The following is a 23,560-nucleotide window of genomic DNA, read 5'->3' as shown; positions in this document are numbered from 1 at the left end:
TGGAAATTTGGGGAAGTAATGCAAATTTTACTGCTGACAGTCACCCTTAGAAGCCTTTCAATTGTCACCTGAGAGTCAGCAGCCATTGGGAGATGTTGGCAGTGTGTGACACACCAGTTCAGTAAGAACATCCTGGCTTGTGGGAGAAAAGGACTGAAAGCACAAAAGTCGGATGTGTTTAGTAGTGTCACAGTATGTTTGGTTCCTAACTGTAATTGTTCTGAGATGAGTCAGCGGGGCTAAAGAATTTGCCCAAGGACATACAGTGCCTGTAGGAGAGCAAAGCTTTGAATCTTCTGTTTCTTCAGTCTTGACAACATGCTGTAAGCAGGATTCCCGTTATGTGATAACTCACAAGACAAAACTTCTTCCATCTCAGATCAGTAGCAACTTGCAGGTGTAAGGTGATGTCTGTGAAACAGTGCAATATGCAGTGAAATTTGTGATTTCTGGCACTTGTCATAGAATAAATATGGTTGAAAGGGGTCTCTGGAAGTCTCTGTCCCAGCTGCCTGCTCCAAGTGGGGCCAACTTCAAAAGCAGAGTGGGTTGTTAAGGGCATTATCCAGCTGAATTTTGAAAATTTCCAGGGGTGGAGTTTCTTCAGTGTTTCTGTTAAGTGTGTGGCTACCCTCGTTGTGTAATTTTTTCCTTATAATTTTCTGGAATTTCCCTTGCTGCAAATTGTGTCTGTTGCCTCTTTTTTTCACTGTACACCTCTGAGATGAGTCAAACTCCATCTTCGCTGTAATGCCTCTTTCTTAGTGAACACTACTGAGAAGACAGTGATCAGATGCTTCATGCACCTTGACAGTGCCATGGAGAGGACTCGGAGATGTTCGAATGAAACAGAAGTCACATCACTTTCTAAGGTGTATCACCCATGTAATGCAAACTGTCAAGACTATCATTTTAGTAGCAGATTTCCCCATGCCTTCCTTATTCCACTTCTTGGCTTTGAGGAGCAATTCTTCTTCTACCCTTAGCCTTCTTGCCAGAGATTTCTTCCCAAATAGTTGTAAACAGCTCTGTAAATGTTAGAGTGACATTTGGAGTAAGTTTGAAGAGCCCACGTGCTCCTTCTTGGTTCCCCTTGTGTCTCTGCCAAGCTTCAGTATGGCAATATAGACTCGCTCATCACCTCCCAGGGCTAGCAATAACATTTACAAGCTACGGTTTCCTTTGTCTGCAAATATTTCTACTGTGCTACCCAGTGCTCTTACAGCTCCTCCCTCGCCCAGTTCTTTATGATTACAGCCTGAAGAAGAGAGATGCGAAGTTTATTAGATAATACCTTTCATTGTGAATTAAAGGCTGGGGTTTTGTTTTGTTTGTTTGTTTGTTTTAACTCCCCACCTGACAACACCCCTGAATTAACTTATCCTCTTTTGTGTGTGGTGACCACAGGAGGAGAGGAAGCACATACTAAGCCTGATGCTGATGGAAGCTGGTACATACTTCTTCGTAGGGTAGCCACAGGTTAGCCTTGGGAGCTGGAGAGTTGGTTCATTACAGAAGTTAAACAAAACTAGAATCCAGAGCGCAAAGGCTTGTGAGGTTTATAATGGAGGGAGATTTGGGATCCTGGATCCTAATATGCCTTTTCTAGGTCAGTTTAAAATTTAGAAGGTCTCTATTGAAGCTTTTGTTGTAGGCAGTAACAAATCTGATGTGATTTTCCCTTACAATGGTGGAAACTTCACAGTTTTAACTAGTTCCTTGAGATTTTGCCCACTTTGAGCTGAAAATTCTCAAGACCAGTTTACCGGATTTTGGTATTATATAACTTCCTTATAATATTGAACTAGAAAAGCAAGGTGTTAATTTTGGATTCAGAAAAAAAATAATTGTGTAGTTCTGAAAAAAATTCAGAAATGCTTCTGTTCATAACAAAAGTAATTTCAATGTCTAAACTTTATGAATCAAGCTAAATTTTTTTTTTTGTCTGAAAACGGACGTTATAGTACTTGCACTGAACCCTGCACTTTCATATAAATGTGTTGCTTGGGGCTCTTAGTTTGCCTTCTTTGCCTAGATTTTTGTATGTCTTCCATTTTGTGGATACTTAAGTGATATTTTTTTCTGCAGTAATTTGATGTTTCTGCTTGTGTTTGGAAAAACCACAAAGGAAAGGGACAGGAAATACATAAGATACTGGAACAGGGAGGAGACAGTGGTATGGAAAGGGAAGTGGTGAATAGGGTATTTATTCTGTTCTGACTTTCTAGATAAATAAATAGGTGTGGTTTGCACTTCAGGTGTTCTTCAGGAATTTCTTATTTTATATGAACCAACCTGTAATTCTGGGCTATTTTCAGACTTCAATGTATGTTAAAAGTGATGCAATGTTTTAAATAATGTTATTAAATACATTTTGCAAGGTTTTGAAAAAATGTGTTTCATGAAAAATATTCATCTGGATGTTATCTGGCCTATGTAAACATCTGCTAGCAATTTTCGTCTATAGCAGCGGCCTTACAAGTGACACTTATTATTACTGCTTCGCCACTATTTTTGCATCCCTGAAAATGTGGTGAATGCCTTGAAGCTAGCTCTATTATCTTTGTCATTTGCTGCTCATTTGGAAATATTTTGTACACATTGTACCGATAAAGATGTCTTATGTAATTATTCCACTTTTAGTGCCCGTTTGGTCTTAACTGATGTATGCTATTCAAATTGGAGCATTTGAATTTAAGAAAGTAGTATACAGATCAGAGAGGAGATGGAGGTGAGAAGCAGAAGAGACAAGTTTTAGAAAATAAAAGCTAGGAGAAGTTGAACGAAAGGGGTTTACTTAGTCTAGAACAGAGTGAGGGAGCTGGGGTAATGGTATGCTGAGCTTCCAGAAACAAAGGTCCTTTTGTAAAGCAGCTGTATACCCACTGGAAGTAGGGAAGGCAGGCGTCATCTTAATTTGAAGCAAATCAAAATTAGGATTGATGTTGCAAAAATACTTTTGTCTGTGATGGAGAATAAGCACTGTCAAAACCAGCAAAACCAGTCCAGGTTCTTTACGTTTCTGTGGTTATACGTGTCCAAGATTTTAACTGTTTTATCTTCATGAGTTTCCAGTGCTGTTGACATCTTGTCAGGCTGAAATATTTAAAGTGGAATAGCTTTGTTTTTCCTAGCACAATAAACCTATCAGTGGATGATTAGTGATATTAATTGCAGGGTATTTTGCTAGACTAATAAAGCCCATTCTTATTTTAATACAATGGTCTTTTTTAGGCGGGTATTGAAAGATGGTTTTGTGTTTTCTGTCGTTGTCCCTCTCAGCGCTAGTGAATTACATTTACAGGTGAGGTCCAGTGGCACCTAGATGGGAGACATCCAGGGAAAATCCAATTTGCTGCAAAAGGTGTCATACTGCATTTAGTAAACATGGACTTTTCTTCTGGGTCAGCAAGGAGCAGTGCCAGAGCACAGTATTGTGGCTGCACACCACCAAGGCCCGCAGGGCACCGACAGGCCTTGCCTGGCCCCCAGGGCTCCCCCAGCCTGCCCATGGCCTGGGACCCCATGTCAGCCCCCTGGGGCTTCCCCTGCCTGCCCACAGCCCAGGAGCCCACGTCAGCCCCCTGGGGCCATCAGCCCCTGCCCCAGCAATGCCACAGCCCTGCCTGGCCATGGGCCCTGCTGAGCCAGGCCCATGTCCCATCCCTGTCACCGTGACCCTGCCTGGCAGTCGTGGCACCTGATCTTAGCCCTGGCTTGCGGATTGACTTCCCGGCCTGACCCCTGGCCTGCCTCATCTCCATGATGTTTCCTGGGCTGTTGGTTGGACCCGGCCACCATCTGAAGGTCTGTCATGGCCTCCTTGGGTGTGTGGGACAGCCCCGGGGCAGCAAGGCCCGGCCCTGGGAGCCCCACAGCTCCTGGCTCCCATCTTGCTGGATGATGTGCAAGGTCGTAAGCTCTTGGGAGCACTTGACGTTTCATGTTCTGTTCCCATGACATTTTTTCCACCAAAAAAGGAGCATTATCTCCTGGGTACTAGTCAGATTTCAGTCTGAGTGATTACATTCAGGCTCCCCAAATTATGTGACAGACTTCTGTCACATTGTTGAAATTCATCTGTATGGAATCCACTTGGACAAGAATGAGGATTCCTTTTTCTTTTTTTTAGGCCTTTTTTTCAGTTCTGATTTGTTTGTTTGTTTGTTTGGGTTTTTTGTTTTAAGTGTAATTTTCTTTTTTAGAAAATCAAGGCTGTTTTTATTTGTGGCCGTGTGTCTGCTAGTGGATATGGGAGGGAAAGAGGTGTGCTGTGTAAGGCCTACAGGAAAGTTTTGTCTGGTTTGTGGATACAAAGCTTTGGCACTTTTTCTTTAAGGATATTTGAATTTTTGTGAGAAGGTGGAAACGTTTGGTGTCTATTTCCCCGTAGTTTTGAACCAGCAAACCTGTTTTCCACAGTTGCTCCTTGCCAGGCGTCTCGTGCCTCTCCAGTTGGTGACGCTTGTTTCTGGAAGCTCTGTTTGGTGGGAGCGGGTGGCGATAGCTGACTCTTGCAAATGTAGCTGGGGGAATATGTTGTATGCCCCGAACTGCTGTCATTGGTGACTTCAGCTAAACTTTTTGCGAAAGGAGTATATTTTTTCCTTGTTTTTGCACTGTCATCTTCCTGGAAAATTCAGGAAAAAAGTTATATTGTAGTCTGGGAGGCAGGGGAAAGAGACCACAGGGAAGAACAGGAGACTACAGAAAAAACTAAAAAGGAGAAGAAAGGAAAGAGGCAAAGAATGGAGATTAATACAAGAGAAAGGTTAGAAAGCAGGAGAAGGAGCATGAAGAGGTCTTGAATATTTTTCTGTCTGTATTCTAAGAATATGCCTGTTGCCATCTCCCCAGGAGGTTTGTGCAGAGCCTTCTGGGGAAGCAGCAGTGAATTGCTCCTTTGGATGCTAAGTGTAAAATTAAAGCTGGCAGGGTCTCAGAGCACAAGACTGGGAACCTAATCGCTCCTAATAACATATTGATTTTCACAGATCTCTGGCAGTATGTCAGGGTGGTTTTGAATCAGCACCCGGTTTCTTCCTCTTCCCATCTCCAAGCTAATTGCAATGAAGCTTCTGGCTTTGGGATCACAAATAAATGCCACTCTGGATCTTTTTGTCTGTACAAATCTGTGGGTCTCTGAAACAAACATGGTTTCACCCACTGCTCCTATGCATGTGTCTGTGAGACATCCAAGTATAATAGCTACCCTAAAAGTAGAAGGGTGGAAGGAATGTGCATGCATTTTCAACTTGGATAACTGTGCTGATGCCTGTATTTATGGTGCTGAACAAAAGCATTACAGTCCCATTGCTGCAGATGGCCGAGGGCAATCAAATGGCTGCCTGTATTCAGGCAGAAGTTGCCAGCGCATGTGCCTAGGAGGCTGAGGTCACCTAGTTGCTGCCAGGTTACATTCAACCCTGAGCAGATTTGCTGTATGTGTTGCTCAGCTGTAACATGCTTTCCTCGAGTTTTGGGGACTGTCAGGACAAGGAGATAGGTTTTATTTGTATGACTGCTACTAGGCAATACCCTCCTCTGAAGGGGTATTCTTGTAGCTGCAGGGAATGGTCTGCTTGCGAGGAGATGTGCTGAAAAAGCTCCCAGATACTCCAGATAGTGAAGACTTGCAAGGTGAGAATGAAATCTCTTTATTTTTAAAAGATGTCAAGTGCATAGGTGGTCTAAGCTAGGCCAGGCTGAGGACAGCACAGGGCACCCACAAGAACAGAAACTCATCATCTCCTATGGTTGTGTGGAGGCTTTCAGCTATTTCAGGCTATTTAATTTTATTTGCTTATTTGTAACAAGGATTCATTGCTCCCTGTTTGTAGCAGACTGGCCAGAGAAGGGACAGTAATACCTGATTTAGGCTACTGTGGGATGTCAGTTGAAACAGTCTCTAGACTTTTGTGCCATCTTCAGCAATTCTGGGTGTTCTTCAGGTCTGTCTTACGTAAGTGGAATAATGGTTGGGATTTCTTTCTAAGGACAGTAACTTTCTGGCAATTGGATCAGTGGAGCTAAAGGACAGGAATTCTTTTTGAAGGGAAGAGACTCATTATTACCACACTTTTGGTTTGTTGTCTTCTGGTGTCTGCAGAAAGCTCATGTTTCTAAAGCACCTAACGCATGGCGCTGTGAAGAATGAAGCAGCAAGCTGGGGCACTTGTGTCAGCTACTCTCACTCGTAGTCCTGATATCCTCCAGCCCCCTTCTTGCAGCTATTCAGGCGCTACGGCAAGCAACTGTTTCATGCAAGGCACATCTGAGCTGAAGGCGTCAAAAGAGCCATTTCATGCTTCACTGCATTTTCTAATACAATTCGCAGAGAGAGAGAGGAAAGAGAGCAAGGAGGGTTTGTGTGTACATACGCATTGCCTTTGAGTGTATGTATAATATACAGTACATTTAGTTCTAGCTTGCAGCTGTGGGTGGCAAGTAAGAGGTGCAGACGTGAGGGGGAAGAGAATTGCGCTTTGAATAGAAGAAACCATTCCCCCACCTTGAAAAAGCAGCTTGCTTTCTTTCTCTGCTTCTTGGCCAAGCGAAGATGTGAGTCCCTAGGGCAGCACTGACAGCCGGTACCCAGAAGGTGTATGTATGGCTGAGTGGGTGTTGCATGTAGAGAGCTTTGTGTGTACGGACCATGACAGTATATGCGGAGTGCAGCTAAGAAGACGGGTGAATAAGGATGATGCTGTTCACAGCCATCTTATTTTGATGGTGCTCCCAGAAATGTTTTCTTCTTAATGGGCTTATATGTCCCATGACCAGAGAGGTGCTGCATACCAGCTGTTAGTGCAGTAGGTCGCTGCACCAGCACAACCACAGTGATCCCCACCAAACGTTTTGTAACCATATACATGTCTCCTCTGTCACTGTATCAGCTTGATACTTATATCCCTGTTTATCACCTCTGACCATTTATTACACACTGCAGTTCTGTTACTGGCCATCGTGGAGCCAGCCATGGGACCTTTCCAGTATGGACATATGGCTGTTCCTGTTTCCTGTCCATCTACCCTACTCTAGCATCTAACATTTAGGCATTGAAAGGATGTAAGGATTGGCTCTGCCAAGCTTGCTGTTTCTCTCTAGAAGTTCCGCTCCTGTCAGCATCAGTGGCCTGGCTGGAAAATATGGGACAAAGGGGTGAAACATAAGGAGAACATCTAGATTCCAAATACATGTTGTTGCAGTTGGTTATATTAGATGGGGTGCTAGCTTTCTGGGCTGTGTCTGGGGTGCCTGGTGAGAATCCCAACCATTTGAGAAAACTAGCTAAACTGGATGAGGCACTGGTAAGAATGCTTTATGGAGCAATCCTTCCATGTGCCTAGGGGGCTGAACTGGTCTTTTTTTTCAGCCTCTGGGATTCTTATATGTAGCTTTCTGGTAGAAGTCCTACATGGAGCAATCTCTACAGCTCTGCCTTTGGTAGGGGTTGGCTGTGGGGAGAAGAGACGCTCTGATTCATACATTAATATATTTATGTAGATTTGTAAATTTTGTGGATAAAAATGCTTTGGAGCATATTGCCGGACTGAAACAATGATTGCCATGCTATAGTGGGTGCTGCAGTTCTATCACAAGACTTTAATGCTAACCCCTTAGAGAAGAGTATCAGTTTCTGGAGGCAAGACCCTGAACAAATAGAGAATGTTAAGGACTACAACTCCTTTCCTCAGCCGAACTTCCCATTTTCTTTGACATCCTCAGAGATGATAGAAAAATAGAATTTCTCTCCTTACTGTTTTTTCCTTTTCCTGCTCCTGGCTGTCATTGTGCCTCCATCTCCTGACTTTTCCTGTGTTTGAATGACACTTTAACTTGGAATGGAGTTTGGTTTGTTTCATTCTTCATTTGCATTGCAGTGGCATTGGTTGTGTCAGCAGAGCTCTACTAACATTAGTGGTTAGTAAGGAGGGGAAAAATATAAAATCACAAACCAGCACAAATCTGATGGAGAAAAGACCTGTTAGGAAACTTGCTTCATACAGTTGTTGTTTTTCTTTGAAGTGCTAGCAATGGACTGAAATTCCTCTCTAAATAAGCAACGGCTCTTAAGAGTACCAGAAATAGGAACTTTGAGCCTTCAAAGGCAAGACTAAATGCTCTGGTAGAAGTGTTGTAGACATTATTTAAAGTAGTCATTACAGCTAGTGCTAGGGAAGGCTGGGCTAAGGGAAGAGATTGCATTTTCTGGAAGATGTGAAAAATGGAGGCTTTGCCAGTTCATTATCACAAGATGGCCCTGTGCTAACACACTTGTCCTTCGGGATTGTGTCTCCATGGGTGCTGCTGCCTCCAGTTGTGGTGATTACCATATCTTTATGTTTACTGCCCATACTTGCCACATAGGGTTGCTGGATGCAGTTAAACAGTTGCTGTGTTTTTCCCCAGTTACATATCTTTCTGTGGTGAGTGGTATGGTTTCTGGAAACACAGTGCTCTGTGATAGATGTTAGGGTTCTTCAGGAATGAAGATCGCACAGAAGCGTAACTTCTTTTTTTTTGCTGATTCCTTACAGAGGCCTCTATCTTGAGCTATGATGGCAGCATGTACATGAAGATCATCATGCCTATGGTCATGCATACAGAAGCAGAAGACGTGTCCTTCCGTTTCATGTCCCAGCGTGCTTATGGGCTGTTGATGGCAACCACCTCACGAGACTCTGCTGACACTCTGCGGCTGGAGCTGGATGGAGGCCGTGTCAAACTTATGGTCAATTTAGGTATCGTATAAAAACCTTCCACTGCCCCTTCACTATTAGTTTGGGCTTGTGATTAGTGGTTTTTTTTAATAATTTTGTTTAATTTCTGTTGGTTTGACTGGATTGGATTGATTTCTAAAATAACTGCCAAGACCTTCGTAATGATATTCTCTTGCAGAGAGAAATTCTCTTCTGCATTGCTGCATGAAGATTTGCTGTCAGTTCTTTGTTATGGACAGTGTTGGTTTTTAAGTCTTTAAGTTTTTAAGTTTCCTTTCTTGATCTGGGACTGGTGAGCTCTGTGTGAGACATGCTGCTTGGTCCATCTTTTGATCAGTTACATCCCTCATTCATCCAGCATCACTCAAAACAGTCAAAGGCAAACATGGGAGGGAAGCAAAATGGATATAGTGGCAAGCAGAAGTCCTGTGAATCCCATGCCCTTTGCAGAATTTGGCAGCGTTTGATACAACTTGGTCTGTTTTACTAATTTGCTAATTATTTCTATTTTTCCAATTGCTATCTGTTTCAGCCTTCAGGGCTTTTTATATCTAGTAAAAAAGCCTGATTTTTTTTTATTGTGTCTTTATTAAAATGAAGGCAACAATAATAAAAGTGCATCCCCCCATCCCAAAGGGTTGTGTTCTGTCTCCTTAGAGTTACATTTTCCCAGAAAATAATAAAAAAGACAATTAGAAACAAGTCCAACAATAACAACAATAAAAAAAATTTGAGAATGAATGTGCTATTAGATTAGCCTCAATCCATTTTCTTGCCAGTCTTTAAGTATTGTAGTGAATGACAAATAGCCTTTTTAAAGAATGTAAATAAATGAGTTGAAGCTTTCTTTCACTTTTCAGTGATGCAACTTGTTGCTTCATTTGAATCCAGAAATATAACTAAGAAGAGATTCTGAGTCAAAGAGGCAGAACTATCATGATAGTGCGAAATGTTAAACCTCTTTTAATATGTAGGGTACTCTATGTGAAGATGTGTGCATGGTCTGTGAAAGCTTTTGTCAGCTTTCAAAATTCTAAGCCCCACTGGGACAAGGTTTCGCATTTTTTGAGCTAACAGCATCAGCATCTTCAAAGCCCTACTCTGGTGATATCAGGAGCAAACCATGTCTGTAGAGGGCAAAAAAAGTATAATACACCCATACCTGTATAATGGTTCTTGGTTTTTAACTCCTGTCCTAGCTAGATATGGTAAGTTTATCAAGGTCTTGCTCCACCACAGGTGAGCTTGAGTGGTGATTTTAGGGTTCCTCATCCTCACCTGGGCAATATGTTGTACAGCAGTTGTCTTTTGGAACTAGCTCGTTTTTTTTTAAATTGCTTCTAGTGTCTTTTTGGCTTTGAAAGTGCAAGTCAGACCCTAATATCAGCTTTTGGAATAGGAAAGTGAAGAGAAGAAGATAGATTTAAACAAGTTCATATCTCTTAAAAGCAAAGAGTCTCCATCTAAAGGGCTATAGAAACCCTTGCTTTTTATTAAAGAAAAAAAAAGAAAAAAAGAAAATGCAGTCTTATAGAGTTCCTGTTTGGAATACGTATATGCTCTGCTTAGCTTGACTGAAGAAGTGTAAACCACTATTGAGTGTCTGGCTAGCATAGGAGCAGTTGCTGTGCTGTCCAGACTGGCCTAGAGGACAGAGGGAATAGATCAACTTCAGCTATGACAGTAATTTCTCAAATAAAGAGAAACAGCACTCTGATGATAGCCATCTCTACCTATATTGACTTACAGTGAAGGAAAATTTCAAAGATTTGCAGAGTTTCTCTGGAGAACAGCTCAAAAGAATTGCTGTTGACCATTCTTACATGTGCAAAGAGAATCTTTCACAAAACTCCAGTGCGTATATATATATGTATGTGTGTGTCTGCATTTTCTTCTGATCTAATACAGTTGGTGCTAATAATCTGGCAAAATGAGATTTTTTTTTTTTTCCCCCACTGTTTCCTTTCTTGGCAATTATTGCTAGCCATTTTTTTCTTAGAGGATAACTTAATCACTGGAAGATTGGCAGTGGCATGCTTCTGTTGGCGAAGTGGTGGGGCAGCTGAGTATCTGCTTAGCTCTTCACTACCACCTTGTAACCCAGAGCCAGTTCTTTTACCTTGCATGCCTTAGTTCCTCTCTTTGTTGAAGAGAGAATACTTTGCAACCTGCCAGAGATGTGGTAGTATTTTAGTAAGTGCTGCTTCTGTCGCCTTTGATACTCCCACATGAAAAGTACTACAGCATGAAAACTGTCAGACTTCATCAAAAATTATCACTTTTTCTTCTGAGAAAGGTACTACTTGTTTGATTTTGTTATATCTTCATCTTCCTTTAAAATCAATGAGAATAGGGGGAGTTGCTCCTTTTGGGTGTTCAAGGCCTCCTAGACTTAGACCCTATGTGAATACAAGGAGGCTATATTTAGATTACCCTGAATATACTTAGAATTTTTTACAGCATAGTCTTTCCAGTTTTCCTTATATCATGCTGGCAGACAATATTTTCCCAATACTGGCATTGGTCACTTTTAACACTCACTGGGGTCTGTTGTGCCATCACCTAGCCTAGAGGTGGACTGTTCAACTCTTACTATCTGGCATCTAAAAGACATGGCTATGTCAAAAGAATTGACATATGGTCCACACATGTTTAGAAAGAGATATGTCATTGATGGCTTAATACAGGGACAAAATCTATAAACCAAACACTGTGTTAACTGAAGGCTATTTTTGTGTAGTTGCAGGGACTGAAGCAATGCGTATGCCAGATTTGCCAGCTTTTTAGCTAGAAACTTTTGTGAGGGTGAGTCTTCCCCCAAAAGTGACTACAGGCTGCATCAGTGGAAACCTGTCAGCACTCTTCCTCTATGCCCAGCTAAAGAGAAGGGTAGTTTAGACTGTTGGAACCTAGATTGAGCTTCACCTCTCTTCTGTTCAGATTTATAAAGCTGTCAGATATATTCCTTGAAGCAGGACTTTCCTTCTATCAAAATGGCAAACTTACCTTGCTGTTGAAGAAGCAGAATTTGAGGAGGAATGACTTTACCAGAGCCATTCATTTTCAGTTGTTTACTGTAAGTCACATCTAACTCTTTAAGGAGACTTTCATAGCCAAAATGTCACAAACAAGAACCAAATCTTCATTATCTGACCCTGCCAAAATCCCCTTACCAGTGAGAAACAGTCATCAGCACCACCTCTGAAGACCTGAGTATGCTCAGTGCTGACTAGCTATGAGTCAGCACACCCCCGAGTGCCTAACCTATGACAGATGCGTATAAACAAAGACTGTTTTGAGTGGTAAGTTATTTAATTGTGATTTTCTTATAAGTCATTTAATACTATTACTAAGAGCTGTCCCTTCTCTCTTTGATCTATTCCATTTAATTACTTATTATCATTTGTGTGGTTATTAAGGTCTTTCCTATATTGTTTTTTCTTTTCTTTTTTTATTTTTTTTTTTTTTTTCCTTAACTCTTCTGTGTATTTCAGTTGTAAAGCTTTCCCATACCCCATCAGCCATGGTAAATCAAAAGATGGTATTCAACCCTTCAAAGGCCTGAAGCCTGCGGCCCGCACAGCAAACAGCCCTGAGAACAGAGCGTACAGAGCAGCCTGCAGGGGCTGGCATATCCCACTCACCTCCTCAGCACTCAGTGTCCAAACCAAACAGGGGATAGCTACATCGTACAGCAGACATGGGTGGGCATGGGCGGCTGGGTGCTTGCTGCAGAAGGTGGGAGGGAAAGGAGGAGCAGTGATGAATAATTCTCTAAGAAAGAGGGGCAAGGAAGTTGTTTCAGACTTTTCCCGTGTGGGTGCCCGAGGCACTGCAATCTGCATGTTGACAGCATGTCTCACAGTAGTTTGAGTGTTTGTTGTGTGAAGATTGGAAGTCCAAATGTGATACAGATCTCACTTCTGTTGAGAAGGACTCTGAAGAAATGGGTCTAGAGTGGAAGGGGAGAGAGATTGAAACTAAGCAAATCATGACTTGGAACATGCTTGGGAATAATTTCTGGTGCTGAGAAGATGTACAGAAAGGGAAAGAAATGGCTGGTCTGATAGGGAGATCCACCCTCACACTTTTCCTCCCATTGATGCGTGGGAGGGTTATAGTGTCACTGACTTTTATTAAAGAATATTCCAGGGTTTTTTTCTTCCTGGACTGGCTTATCTTCAGGTCACTGGTGACTAGAATAAATACTTCCTTCCTCCTGTTAATCTGAGTCAGTTCTCTTGTAAAGAAGTATAATCATCCCTCTCACCTATCTTTTCCTAGGATACCGCCTCAAGAGTGTCAGAGACATCTTTGCCTCTCCAAAATGTAAAGTTTCTCTTGTCATTCCCACAAACAAACAGAGCAGGCACATTTTCTATTTTTCTTTTTTAAACATACGTGAACTTCTATGCCAAATTTCCTTTTGTGCAGATCATACACTCAGACCTGCAAGTGTATGCCCATTCACAGTATTTCTCATTAATAAATTTCTTTTCTATAATCAGTACATACAAAGCCCCTTGATGTTTTTTTTTTGTTGTTGGTTTTTTTTTTGCCACAGACCTGCAAAAATTTTTGTCAGCTGCCAGTTACAGGTGGGTGCACAGACCGACTGCATGCAAGTAGGAGAGAGGCAAGGAGCTACACTATAACTTGGGGTAGGAGTGTGCACAGGACCTCATCTGGTTTCCCCGCAGTGAGCTTAGAAATAGTCAGGCCCCTATTATCTTTCTTGTCCTAGTTCTGCCTTAAAGTGCTCTTCCATAGCCACATGTGGATGCTCATCAAAAGGAACACTTTGTCCTCACACAGCGAAGGTGACTTTCTTTTCTGATTCAAGGGAAAAACAGCCTGGGGCCTTAGCAATGTCAAGTAAATATCACTATTTTCAGGCACAAATGTACAAATGGTAAGAAACACAGGCCTAATTTGTAGAGACTTCTGTCTGCTACTAAAGATATTTCCATTCAAACAATGAATCTCTAGTGTTAGCTAAATGCAGTGGAGCTATTTAACCTTTTGCAAGGAGAGGGTCTTTGTCCCATTTGCCAGGTGATGTGCTCTGGAAAACCTTCTATCTGAGCACTAAGAAAGCAGATTCTGGTTTACATTAGGAATAATAATGAAAGAAAGTAGCTGTAGAAGGTTTTCCCAGCTCATCCTGCTCCCCATGCAGTTACAGACTGTGTTTTCACTTTACTGCTGTCCTCCAGATTCCTTATCCAGCTGCTGAACTGGCAGGTGACTCGATTTACAGCTGTTCGGGCATACTCATCTTCAAAACCTAAAGCAAGGGAAAACCTCTTTTGAGTCAGGAATGCAGCCATACCTAAATAAAGCAAATCTCATCAGTAGAAGCCGGTAACAGGGCTGAGAGCCCCAGATGACGATTACCAGAAGTCTTACTGCCCTGGTGCTGTGCAAGAGGAATCCCAAGCAGTTTTTTAAATTATTCCTGAATTCCCCAGCTACTGCTTTTTTGAGTGCAAAGACCAGGCTAAACGTGCACCTTACTGTTTTGGATTTGTGGTGTTGTACTAGTTTAGAGGAAAATAGGTATTTTCTTCCTTTCTAAAAACTGATGTAAGAGGGAGAAAACAGCTTCATGTATTAATGATTGGAAATTTGTTTTGGTTGCTTTGGGCAAGGCTCAGAATTAAGGAAAAGAACAAAAAACCTGTGCTTGTTCTTTGAAGGTAGTGTGGAGAGTATGATGGTGCTGGTGTAGCAGCGCAGGCAGATGCACTCACTTAGCTGCCATGCGGGATCCCCACTGACCCAGCTGGACTAAGTCTGGTTCAGGAGCTGGTTCTTCTGGAGTGTGCTTAGGCGTTTCTGCCTGGCATATGGTATTGCAGAGCCTTCATGCTTGCAAAGTCTGGAGATCTAATAGTGCCATTGTAGTTGTCAGGGCAACCCCCTCAGTGGCCTGGTCTCTCATTGTCCTTTGAAATAGAAATCTAGCAGCCAGGATAAGGGCTACACAGGTTTTCAGTTTGAAATATCGATCCCTTCACCTGAAGCAGTCAGTGACTCAGCCTGGCGGTAAGCCCTGGGACGTGTAGTTATTTCTGTATTGCTGCCAAAAAATTTAAAAATGCAAAACTTCTCTGCAGACATCAATAACACAACGATGGTTTTAGTTTCTAACTTTGATGAACGTTGCTGAGGACCAGCCATGTTTCCCTTTCCAGCACACTTACTGTTTAGCCCATAAGAAATTCCCCTGTTGTTCCAGCTCTAACAACTCTCTCGATCTCACTTGCTTGCAGTGAGACTTGGGAGTCTCTCTCACTCTTGCTCTCACTCTCCATCAGGTTGTAGAGGGAAGTTCCCCAGCATGTACTTCAGAGCTCCCCTTACCCCACCCAGCTCCTGTAAGGGATATAGCCACCGCTGTATGGTGATCGTACCACTTGCTCCAGGGCTGTTTGCTCCCACTTTTCTGTTGCGGTTGACGACACATGACAAACCTAATCGCACAAAACCAAACCCAGATTTTCTCAAGAGAAGTTCTGCTTGAAAACAGACTCTCTCTGGCTATGCTGCTCCTGATTGGTGTGTCCCGGCTCATTACAGGTCTTTATTTATAGTCTTTTATTCTTTCCCCTCTATCATTTTTTAAGAACTGCATTTAGTTTCAGCTGCTGAAATTTTCCCACATCTGTCTGAGTAAACATAAAATTGGTCCAGTTAAGCAGCAAACTGCATTATATTTCTCTGCCATTCTGTATAATCCCTCTTGGTGGGCCATATCTCTGTAATAAATATGACTGTCCCTGCTAGCCAAAGCTTTAGCTGTCCAGACAGGGTGTCCAGTAGCATGTTGCTATTATTCCTGGCGCTGATTTCCTGAGAGAAGTTCAGCATGGCCCAAGATACGCAATAGCAGTGATATGATAGCTCTCACCCATGTCAGACACCATAGTATTGGATGTTCACAAGGCTGTAAGTAGGCATTTATAAACAAAAGATCCTCTTACAGGTTGTATCCTGAGATATGCTGAGCATTAGTGTGTTAAATGAGAGAAGCAATGCTCAGAAGCCCTCTAGCTCAGGCTCTCCTACCTCAACTTGCAAAAGCAGACTCGTCAATTACCATTTATTAGGTTCCACACATGTAACTCTATTTTTCTCTCCGTGTACCCTTCTTTGTCCCTCCCTTGCCTGTAACCTCTGAATGAATCAGGGCCAGCAAAGGTTCCCATATCTGCCACTTCACTGCCCATTTCATCTTCTCCCTGAACGTTATGAGCATCCCATTCAGTCTTGGCGTTCAGATAGCAAGATGAGATTGGGCTCTGAGGAACTGGCAGGGCTGGGGACCCTTGAAAGAAATCTCCATTCCCCCGCCAAGCAAAAAAGAAGTATTCCCAACCTCCAGAACTAGCTGAAATCTGGGCTGGGCGTTCGTGCGGTTAGCTGTTTGCAAGTGGCCATTTTATGATAGGACACTGCTGGGCAGTGTATTAACCCTTTCCTCACCTGAATGGACAGTGTCAAATGTGTCTGTGCACATATTAAAAAGTGTTCTGGGCTGGCATTGGGGGAATGAGAAGAGGGTCTGTCTTTGGGAGAGCTGGAAAGGGTTAAATTTTGCACCAACAAATCTCACAGGCTGATTTTACAGGTATTCTGTGTTTGACAGATGGTGTATTTATGCAATAACAATACAAATTAATTCAAAAGAAACCACGTGTAAAGGTTGACTTTGAGCTTCAAGCTTCTTAAAGAAATTGCTAAAGGTCTTTAAAAAACAAAATGACACTGGAGTATGACTTGCATTTTGAGGGACATTTTTTGTGCCTTAATTATCAATTTTTTTATTGTAATTCATATCAGTTCATGGTCTGGAGTAGAAGATACTCTTAGATGCATAGGTTTCTAAAAAAAGAAAATAGCTTTCTGTGTCAACATGTGGATATATATGTATATTGGTATATCTCTATACATATGTGTATATATATACACGTGTGTATATATATATATTTATGTAACAGATATTTATGTAGAATATACTGTACATATACACCCACACCTGAACTTGTACAGACTGTATATAAGTATAAAATGGCCACATCTCTTTGCGTGTGTCTGTCCCCGGAAGGGTGGACTGATTGTTTTTGGATGTCTGCAGCTGTTACCTTGAAGGATGCAATTTCATCTTTCATTTATTTTTCCCCATCTAGACTGTATCAGGATAAACTGTAACGCCAGTAAGTTTTCCCTCAAGTTTCATTTTGTTCTCTTTCTATATATATTAAAATAACTTTATTTTCTTTGCTGTTTTATAAGCTGTTTTTCTTTTCTTTTCTTTTTTTTCCCTTTTCTTTAAAAAAAAAAAAATCTTCTGAAATTGAAGGGCTGGGTGGGATATGAAGCTGGGGGGGGAGGAGGGAAGACCTTATGTGATTGTATGTGAAAATTTTGTGTTAGGTTTCTCCAAGGAGGGGATGAACTGTTATTTCATAGCTTTGCAGAAGAGCACCTGAGGAACCTGATGAGCTGATATTATATTTCACTGGTAACCTGTTGTCTTTATGAAAACTTTTAAAGAACCACATAAGAATAACAACAGGTACTGTATGCACTTCTCCACTACAAAACAGGCATGCACATTTTAAAAACAAATTAAAAAAACCCCACCTCAAACTCTCACTCTATTTCAGAATGGTGACAACTTAACCTGATATTTATTCAAAGTCATTTTTATTTGGATATAGAAGGAAAAATTAGATCTTAGATTTTGAGTATATTATCAGAGTTACATCATAACATTTTATTTGGCATTTACCACTCTTAGGTTTCTATAATGAATTCCAGCTGAATCTTTGGGTCACTGAAGATCCCATTCAGTCTGTAAAAGTAGGGAAGAAGGCTTATGAAATCTCTGTGAAAAATAATAGTGAAAGATCATATCCAATTCTAGACTGATTGAGTAAACAAAATCTTTTCTGTTCTACTTCAAAGAGCTGGTCGAAGTTGATGTAGGCCTCAAAGTAAAAAGCACTTCCCAAAGAATGGAGCTGTTTAGCTCTCAAGTATGCTTTGAGGCTCATCTTACTTGAAACCAGACTCCTGAACCAGTAGATCCTCTGTGTTAGATTTTATGTGGAAACATTTATGGAAAGCTAAACATCACTTTGGAAATGCTATAAGGGATGAAAAGGCAAGGACGGTCCATGTGTTTTCTAGAGGCTGTGGTCTTCTTGCTCACGAGCCCCATCCAAGCTAGCAGGAAGGTGGAAAGAAGTGCGTTGCAGCCCCAAAAGCAAATATAGAGCTTTCAAGTAGCAGAACCAATGTAGAAGCAGCAAGAGAATCTTATTGTAAAGAAGTTTCTTAACAGCTTTGTGATAGTTTTGGACTAGCAGTAGGTTTTTAGTGTTAGAGAGCAGACAGCAGTTGTTTGGGTTTTTTCCCCATGTACAATATTTGCAAAATTTAAAAGGTTCTCTGTGGTTGCAAACAGAAAAAAAAAAAAAAATACACATATAAGCAGATAATAGATCAGCTTTCCCTCCTGGTCACTGCCAGCTGATTGAGATCCTACTTTGTAGGGAAGTGGAAGCAATTAGTTTCTTGGTCTTGGGAAGTGGTCCCTGGGAGCCTGTCATCAGGGACAAGACAAAGCATTGGCTGATGTGTGATTATTCCAGCTGTGAGCCCTGATACACTGTAGGAGCTTTATCATGACTTCACAACATTGAGAACTGCAGCCTTCTTCAGCCCTATTGCAGCCTGTTGCATTTTTAAATACAGTCATCCTCTGGAAGTTTGTATTTATTTATTTATTTTAAAGCACTTTGGATTTTCTGAATTCATTTTTTATGATACTTTGCTGAAACAGCGTTGAGAACTGCAGCCTTCTTCAGCCCTATCGTAGGGGTATGTGGGATTAGTCCTGTATGACTCAAAGCTTGAGAGCTCTTGCTGAATTCCTTTTGCTCTTCAAAGTTTTAACACTATTTTAAGGTAGAGTGAGTAATAGGAAAAAGTGTCTTGAATCTCTGCTAGCTGAGATTGCCAGTTTCTACCCAGCAGTGCTGAGGACATTTGCATAAAAATAGGATCTTTTGCTTCCTAAGAGTTCATATACTCTTGCTGCTTAGCCACCTGTAACTCTATCTAAACACTTGCACCATAATTCTTGTTGATGCATGTCATCTGAGCATCCATATCAGTTCCTCTGATACTGGACAACAATCTGATATTGTTGTCATCATCTTCAACTTTTGATGACAGCTGGCTGTTAAGGGCTTAGCTATGGAAGACTATCTTCAGATGGGAAATTGGCTTTAGTAGCAAGGAGCAATGGTCTAGTTTTCATGCAAATCAAAATCTAGCAGTAACTGGGAGAAACATTCAAAAAAGAAAAAGAGGGAAAAGATAATCCTATAATCAGAGCAGTGGGAAGACAGTCTGAATCCAGTGCTTTTGTTAGTTTCCCCATAAGCATCAAAAGATCTTGAATCATTTTGCTTCCATGCATTTTTAATAGTTGAGCCTGTTGCATTTTTAAGTACAGTCATCCTCTGAAGGTTTGTATTTATTTATTTATTTATTTTAAAGCACTTTGGATTTTCCTAATTCATTTTTTATGATACTGTGCTGACAATGTACAACCCTACTCCTAGTCCCTCCAACACCTTATTTTGTTGCTGTCTGTTGCAATGACTCGGGTCATCTGTCCTGCTTTCTAGAAGGGAACCTCCTGGGAACCGATTGATAAAAAACTGTATACTCTTGCACGAATAAAATATGGTTAGCCAGGAGCAGACCAAATATCACTGTAACTATTCTTGCAGGCACACTGACATTTACTTGTGCAGAGGGAGTTATCCACATACAGATTGGTCTGCCAGGTTCTGTTGAAATGAGCAGAAGTGTTTTAAAGTAACTTGACAAATGGGATTCCCAATCAGTTGAAGAGTTGCAGGTCAAGCAGTCACCATTGCTAACTGAATAGAAGGGACCTGGTGCATGGTTTTAAAGGTAAAGAGAGCTGTACTTCTGGGGCCCTGTGGAATGTGTAGGTTAAAGAGCCTACCACAGCAAGCACTGAAGCTTATGCTGTTTGAGAGGAGTCTAGTATGTTGTCCCAGGTAAGCACTTAATTTTCAGTATGCTTGCTTTTAATTTTCATTGAAAGGATTGAAGGCTTTTTGCTTGCCTGGGTTCTCATATATCTGATGCAAAATACTGTTTTCCACCACTTCATTTCTTCTTAGCCTCTCTCTGTTTCTCATCACTGTCATCTCACAGTTCTGAAATGGAAGACTGACATAGTTTCCTAGAATAGGAACTTTTTTTAATTTCTCTGTATTTATTTTACTACTCCTCTCTCATCCTCTCCTTTCACTCTTGAAGATACCTAAACTGACCTTTTCTGTTTCTGCACACTGCCAGAGTTTGCATTTAGAAGGACCCAACAGTGCTGTTGCTTACACAGATGTAACTGGGTAGTAACACTCTTTTCCTCTGAGTGTAAAATCAGCACAACCAAAAGCAGAATCAGGATCCCAAAATACACTGTGTGAAGGTGCATTGAATGATTCCTCAACATAATGCAGACAAAATGGATAGCATAATTTTGTTGGCTGGATTTATGGGGAAAGAGGTATAGTCCAAATACCCTTATATTTTTGCATACATATAATCTGGGTTTTTAAAAAGGATTTCCTAAGGAAGAGTAGTGCTTTGTTCCCTCTCCTGTAAACTGTTTCTTGAAATACATAGTTCTCGTTAAAGAAAATTAAAGTTGTTGTGATAGTTTTATAGTTGGTGTCAAAATATCTGGTGCTCTGATTTTTCTTCATTTTTTCAAAGGTATCTAGTCCTTAATTTCCTTATTCCCTTTTCAGTGACCCCACTTCATATCAGTCCAGATGGGGATAGTTTTCAGCATTCTACCCAATATTAAGTGTGGAGGACAGGGCTGTGTGTGCTACAATTGTATTAGCTTTTGGAGGTGTCTTCACTTTGTGTTCTTTCTAGGATACTGCTTGTATTATTTTTCTTGGTCTAGTCCTCCCTCTTTCTCCCAAACCTTTTGTGTGGCATGTCAATAGTCACAGTCACATAGTTTGACGCTACCCTTATGGGAGGTGTGATATTCCAAAAGTAGCTGCCTCTGGAACAGTGAATACTTCTGTCTTATCACTTGTTTCATAATGAGGCCTTTTCTTCTCACTAAAGCATGCTGGACAAGCCGCTACCTATTTTCATGTCACTTGTAAAGCCCCAGCAAATCCTGATCCTCTTCTCTTACCTGTTGCTAAAAGCACAAATGGAAGAGAATAAAAGAATCACAGTCCAGTCACTACTAGTTGATCCTGTGTCTCTATGAGGCCCTGCAGTTGGCATGTTGTTTCAGATCCAGTTAATTTTGGACTGGTCTTTGACAATAGAAGACAGCTAGAACATGAGATTGGTTCTCCCTTCTCTGTTGCTTCTCTCACGCTTACTGTATTTAGTGCCTTAATTCAATGCAATGTTAATGTTTTGTTTTAGTATGTGCCACTGTAACAACATAAAATACAAACCTATGATGTCTATCTCTCTGGGAGAGAATTAAAGTTTTCTTTTTTCCATATCAGCATAAGTAAATAGGAAGACGTGCTAACTCCAGTCTAATCAAAATGTTGTAAAACCAAGTGCACTTATCTGATTCCTAGTGATGTTGCTGTCGTTTTAATAAAAGCTTAATAGTACTCTAACATGAAAACATTATTTGGAAAGTGAAGAGGTATGATTAAACATACACATCATATTTGTGACTCTAGTATCTCCTAGCTCCATTTAAACATAATCAGGAAGAAATGAATGCTTATGCAGCCTGAAAAGTGACGAGTCATTAGTATGTCATATCGTAGTGGTGAAAGCAAAGCTGGTGTCTGTAGCATCTGTACAGCCTAAGTGAGAACAGTCTCACCTTTGAGCAGTTTCAGACTCAGGGCACTGGTCTGGCCTTGTGCTGCTGCTGCACTGCAATGCAGAAGAAGGGAAGGGAGCAAGCCTGTCTTTGGAAGACTTTTCCTCCTGTCAGGTGATGAAACAGCAGTCCTCCCAGATATTTTGTCAGATGGTAAACAGAGAATTCTGTTAGGGAAAACATACCATGCTGGATCCAGCAGCCCCAGAGAGGTGAGGCTACTGCCACTCCCCATTCCCAGGTTCAACCAGTAGCGAGGCTGAAGACGTATTCCTGGCAGGCACTTTGCTAGTGATCACACACTTACCCACAGACCTGTGCTCATTCCAGTCTCTGATAGCATGAACATCCAGGCTCTCTGACCTATGGTCTGACTCCAGTTGCTGCACTCACACCCCCATACACCCTCATGCACACAGAATAGAGAGTCCTCACCCAGGAAAGAGTTAGAAAGGAATTTAATAAGACAGGACAGACTGCACTGATCAGGCGCAGGCCACAGCCAGGTAAGCATACTGACCAGCAACTATTTACATATGACCAGCCCTTTTTATCCCCTTTCCCCTCTATTTTCCCACTCTTGTTCCTCCCCAAATCACCTAATCTCTTCCCTTTTGCTGCCTTTGGTATCTCCCCTAAACATCGCATGATAAGTCTGTCTGATCCCAAACTGCTTTTCCCCTGCATCACGTATGTCCCACCCTAGGCAGCAACCCCCTTAGTCCAAAAAGCGATCACAAGAGCTGCTCCAGATGACTTATGGTGATGAGTTTCATGCTTGGACACTGGGTAAATGGCTCTGCTGGGACAGCCCTGGGAGAGGCCTGGACAAGGTGTTCATTCCTCAGGAGTCCTTGATTTGTTTTCCCACCTGCCACTGTGCCCCTGTGCTCCTATGGCTTTGTGCAGATGGGCCTCTGATGGGTTGATGGCCCCTGTGATGGGCCTGGATGTAACCCAGGAAGATATTATTTGGTCTTCTCCTCCTTCTGATGTCTCTCTGAGCTCCTTTGTGGGTGTGCAGATGAGCTTTATCACAGAACACAACAAATTCCTTTTCCCTGTGTGAGCTACTACAAAGTGAGATATTTTGTCTCAGACTTGACTGATTCAAGTCCACTCTAAGTCCCCAGTGGGAAAAAAAACTCTTGACTTAAGCTCTCAACTCAGAGGTTGCTTGCTACCCTTACAAAGTGAAATAGTGCTCCCGAGCTTGTTTTAAAATGGTAGTGACAAAGTCCATGCAGTTACCAGTTGCAATGGAGAGGACAAGGCCCTTTGGGGCTGGGTTCCACATGGACATCTTCCATCTAGGCGAGAGGCAAAAGTGAAGCGCATAGGAGAAGCTGCTCTGCTTTGCTGCTGTCTATACAATGTCTTTGTAGATTAGATTCTGTAATTAGTTGCCAGAACATCCACTTTGTTCTTTTATTCAAATAAAACTGGCACAAACCTGGAAACTCATGCTTTAGGATGTAGGAGGAAGCGAGTATTTTATATGTGATTAGTTTTGTCTGAGAAGAACCCAGAGAGAACATCTCTAATGAGACTTTGAATAGTTAAAAAGAAAAAGAAAAGCAAACCCTGATCAGCACAAGCAGTGCTTGCTATGTTGGGTGTTACCTTATCAGTAAATTTAGGGCCAAATCAGTGTGCCTTAAGGCTCAGCGGATACTGGATAAGGAGTGACTGGTAAAGAGGCTCTAGTGATCTGCATTATTGGGTGCAGAACACTGGGTGTAATGAGCACAAGCTTTTCACAGTGTCTTTAATCCTCCTCATCCAGACAGTGCCATGAAGATTAAGGTTTTGCTGTGGCAGGATTAATTTTTGCAATCCTAAACTGCAGTTTGTATTATCACAAGGTCCCTACATCCCAGGATATTTCAGGGGCTGTAAA

At 41.6% G+C, this 23,560-nt stretch overlaps 1 protein-coding gene across 32 annotated transcripts in view; it reads left to right on the top strand.

Annotated features, from left to right (window-relative positions):
* NRXN3 (neurexin 3) overlaps positions 1–23,560 on the top strand; it is a 1,027,863-nt gene that overhangs the window by 348,299 nt on the left and 656,004 nt on the right. For 23 of the 32 annotated variants that reach the window (XR_011324711.1, XR_011324710.1, XM_069783750.1 and 20 more), the window contains 2 exons: positions 8,541–8,744; positions 16,916–16,942. Coding sequence is in view for 30 of the 32 variants with exons in the window: in XM_069783750.1 (XP_069639851.1) it covers positions 8,541–8,744; positions 16,916–16,942 (231 nt within the window). In the remaining 2 variants the exon portion in view is untranslated. The remainder of the gene's footprint in view (positions 1–8,540; positions 8,745–16,915; positions 16,943–23,560) is intronic. The other 9 variants (XM_069783753.1, XM_069783752.1, XM_069783754.1 and 6 more) reach the window with 1 other exon arrangement.

The sequence above is a fragment of the Haliaeetus albicilla genome, chromosome 5 (genome assembly GCF_947461875.1).
Source record: "Haliaeetus albicilla chromosome 5, bHalAlb1.1, whole genome shotgun sequence".
NCBI lineage: Eukaryota > Metazoa > Chordata > Aves > Accipitriformes > Accipitridae > Haliaeetus > Haliaeetus albicilla.
Note: the sequence above shows the minus strand (reverse complement) of the source record. Positions and strands in the feature narration are given on the sequence as shown.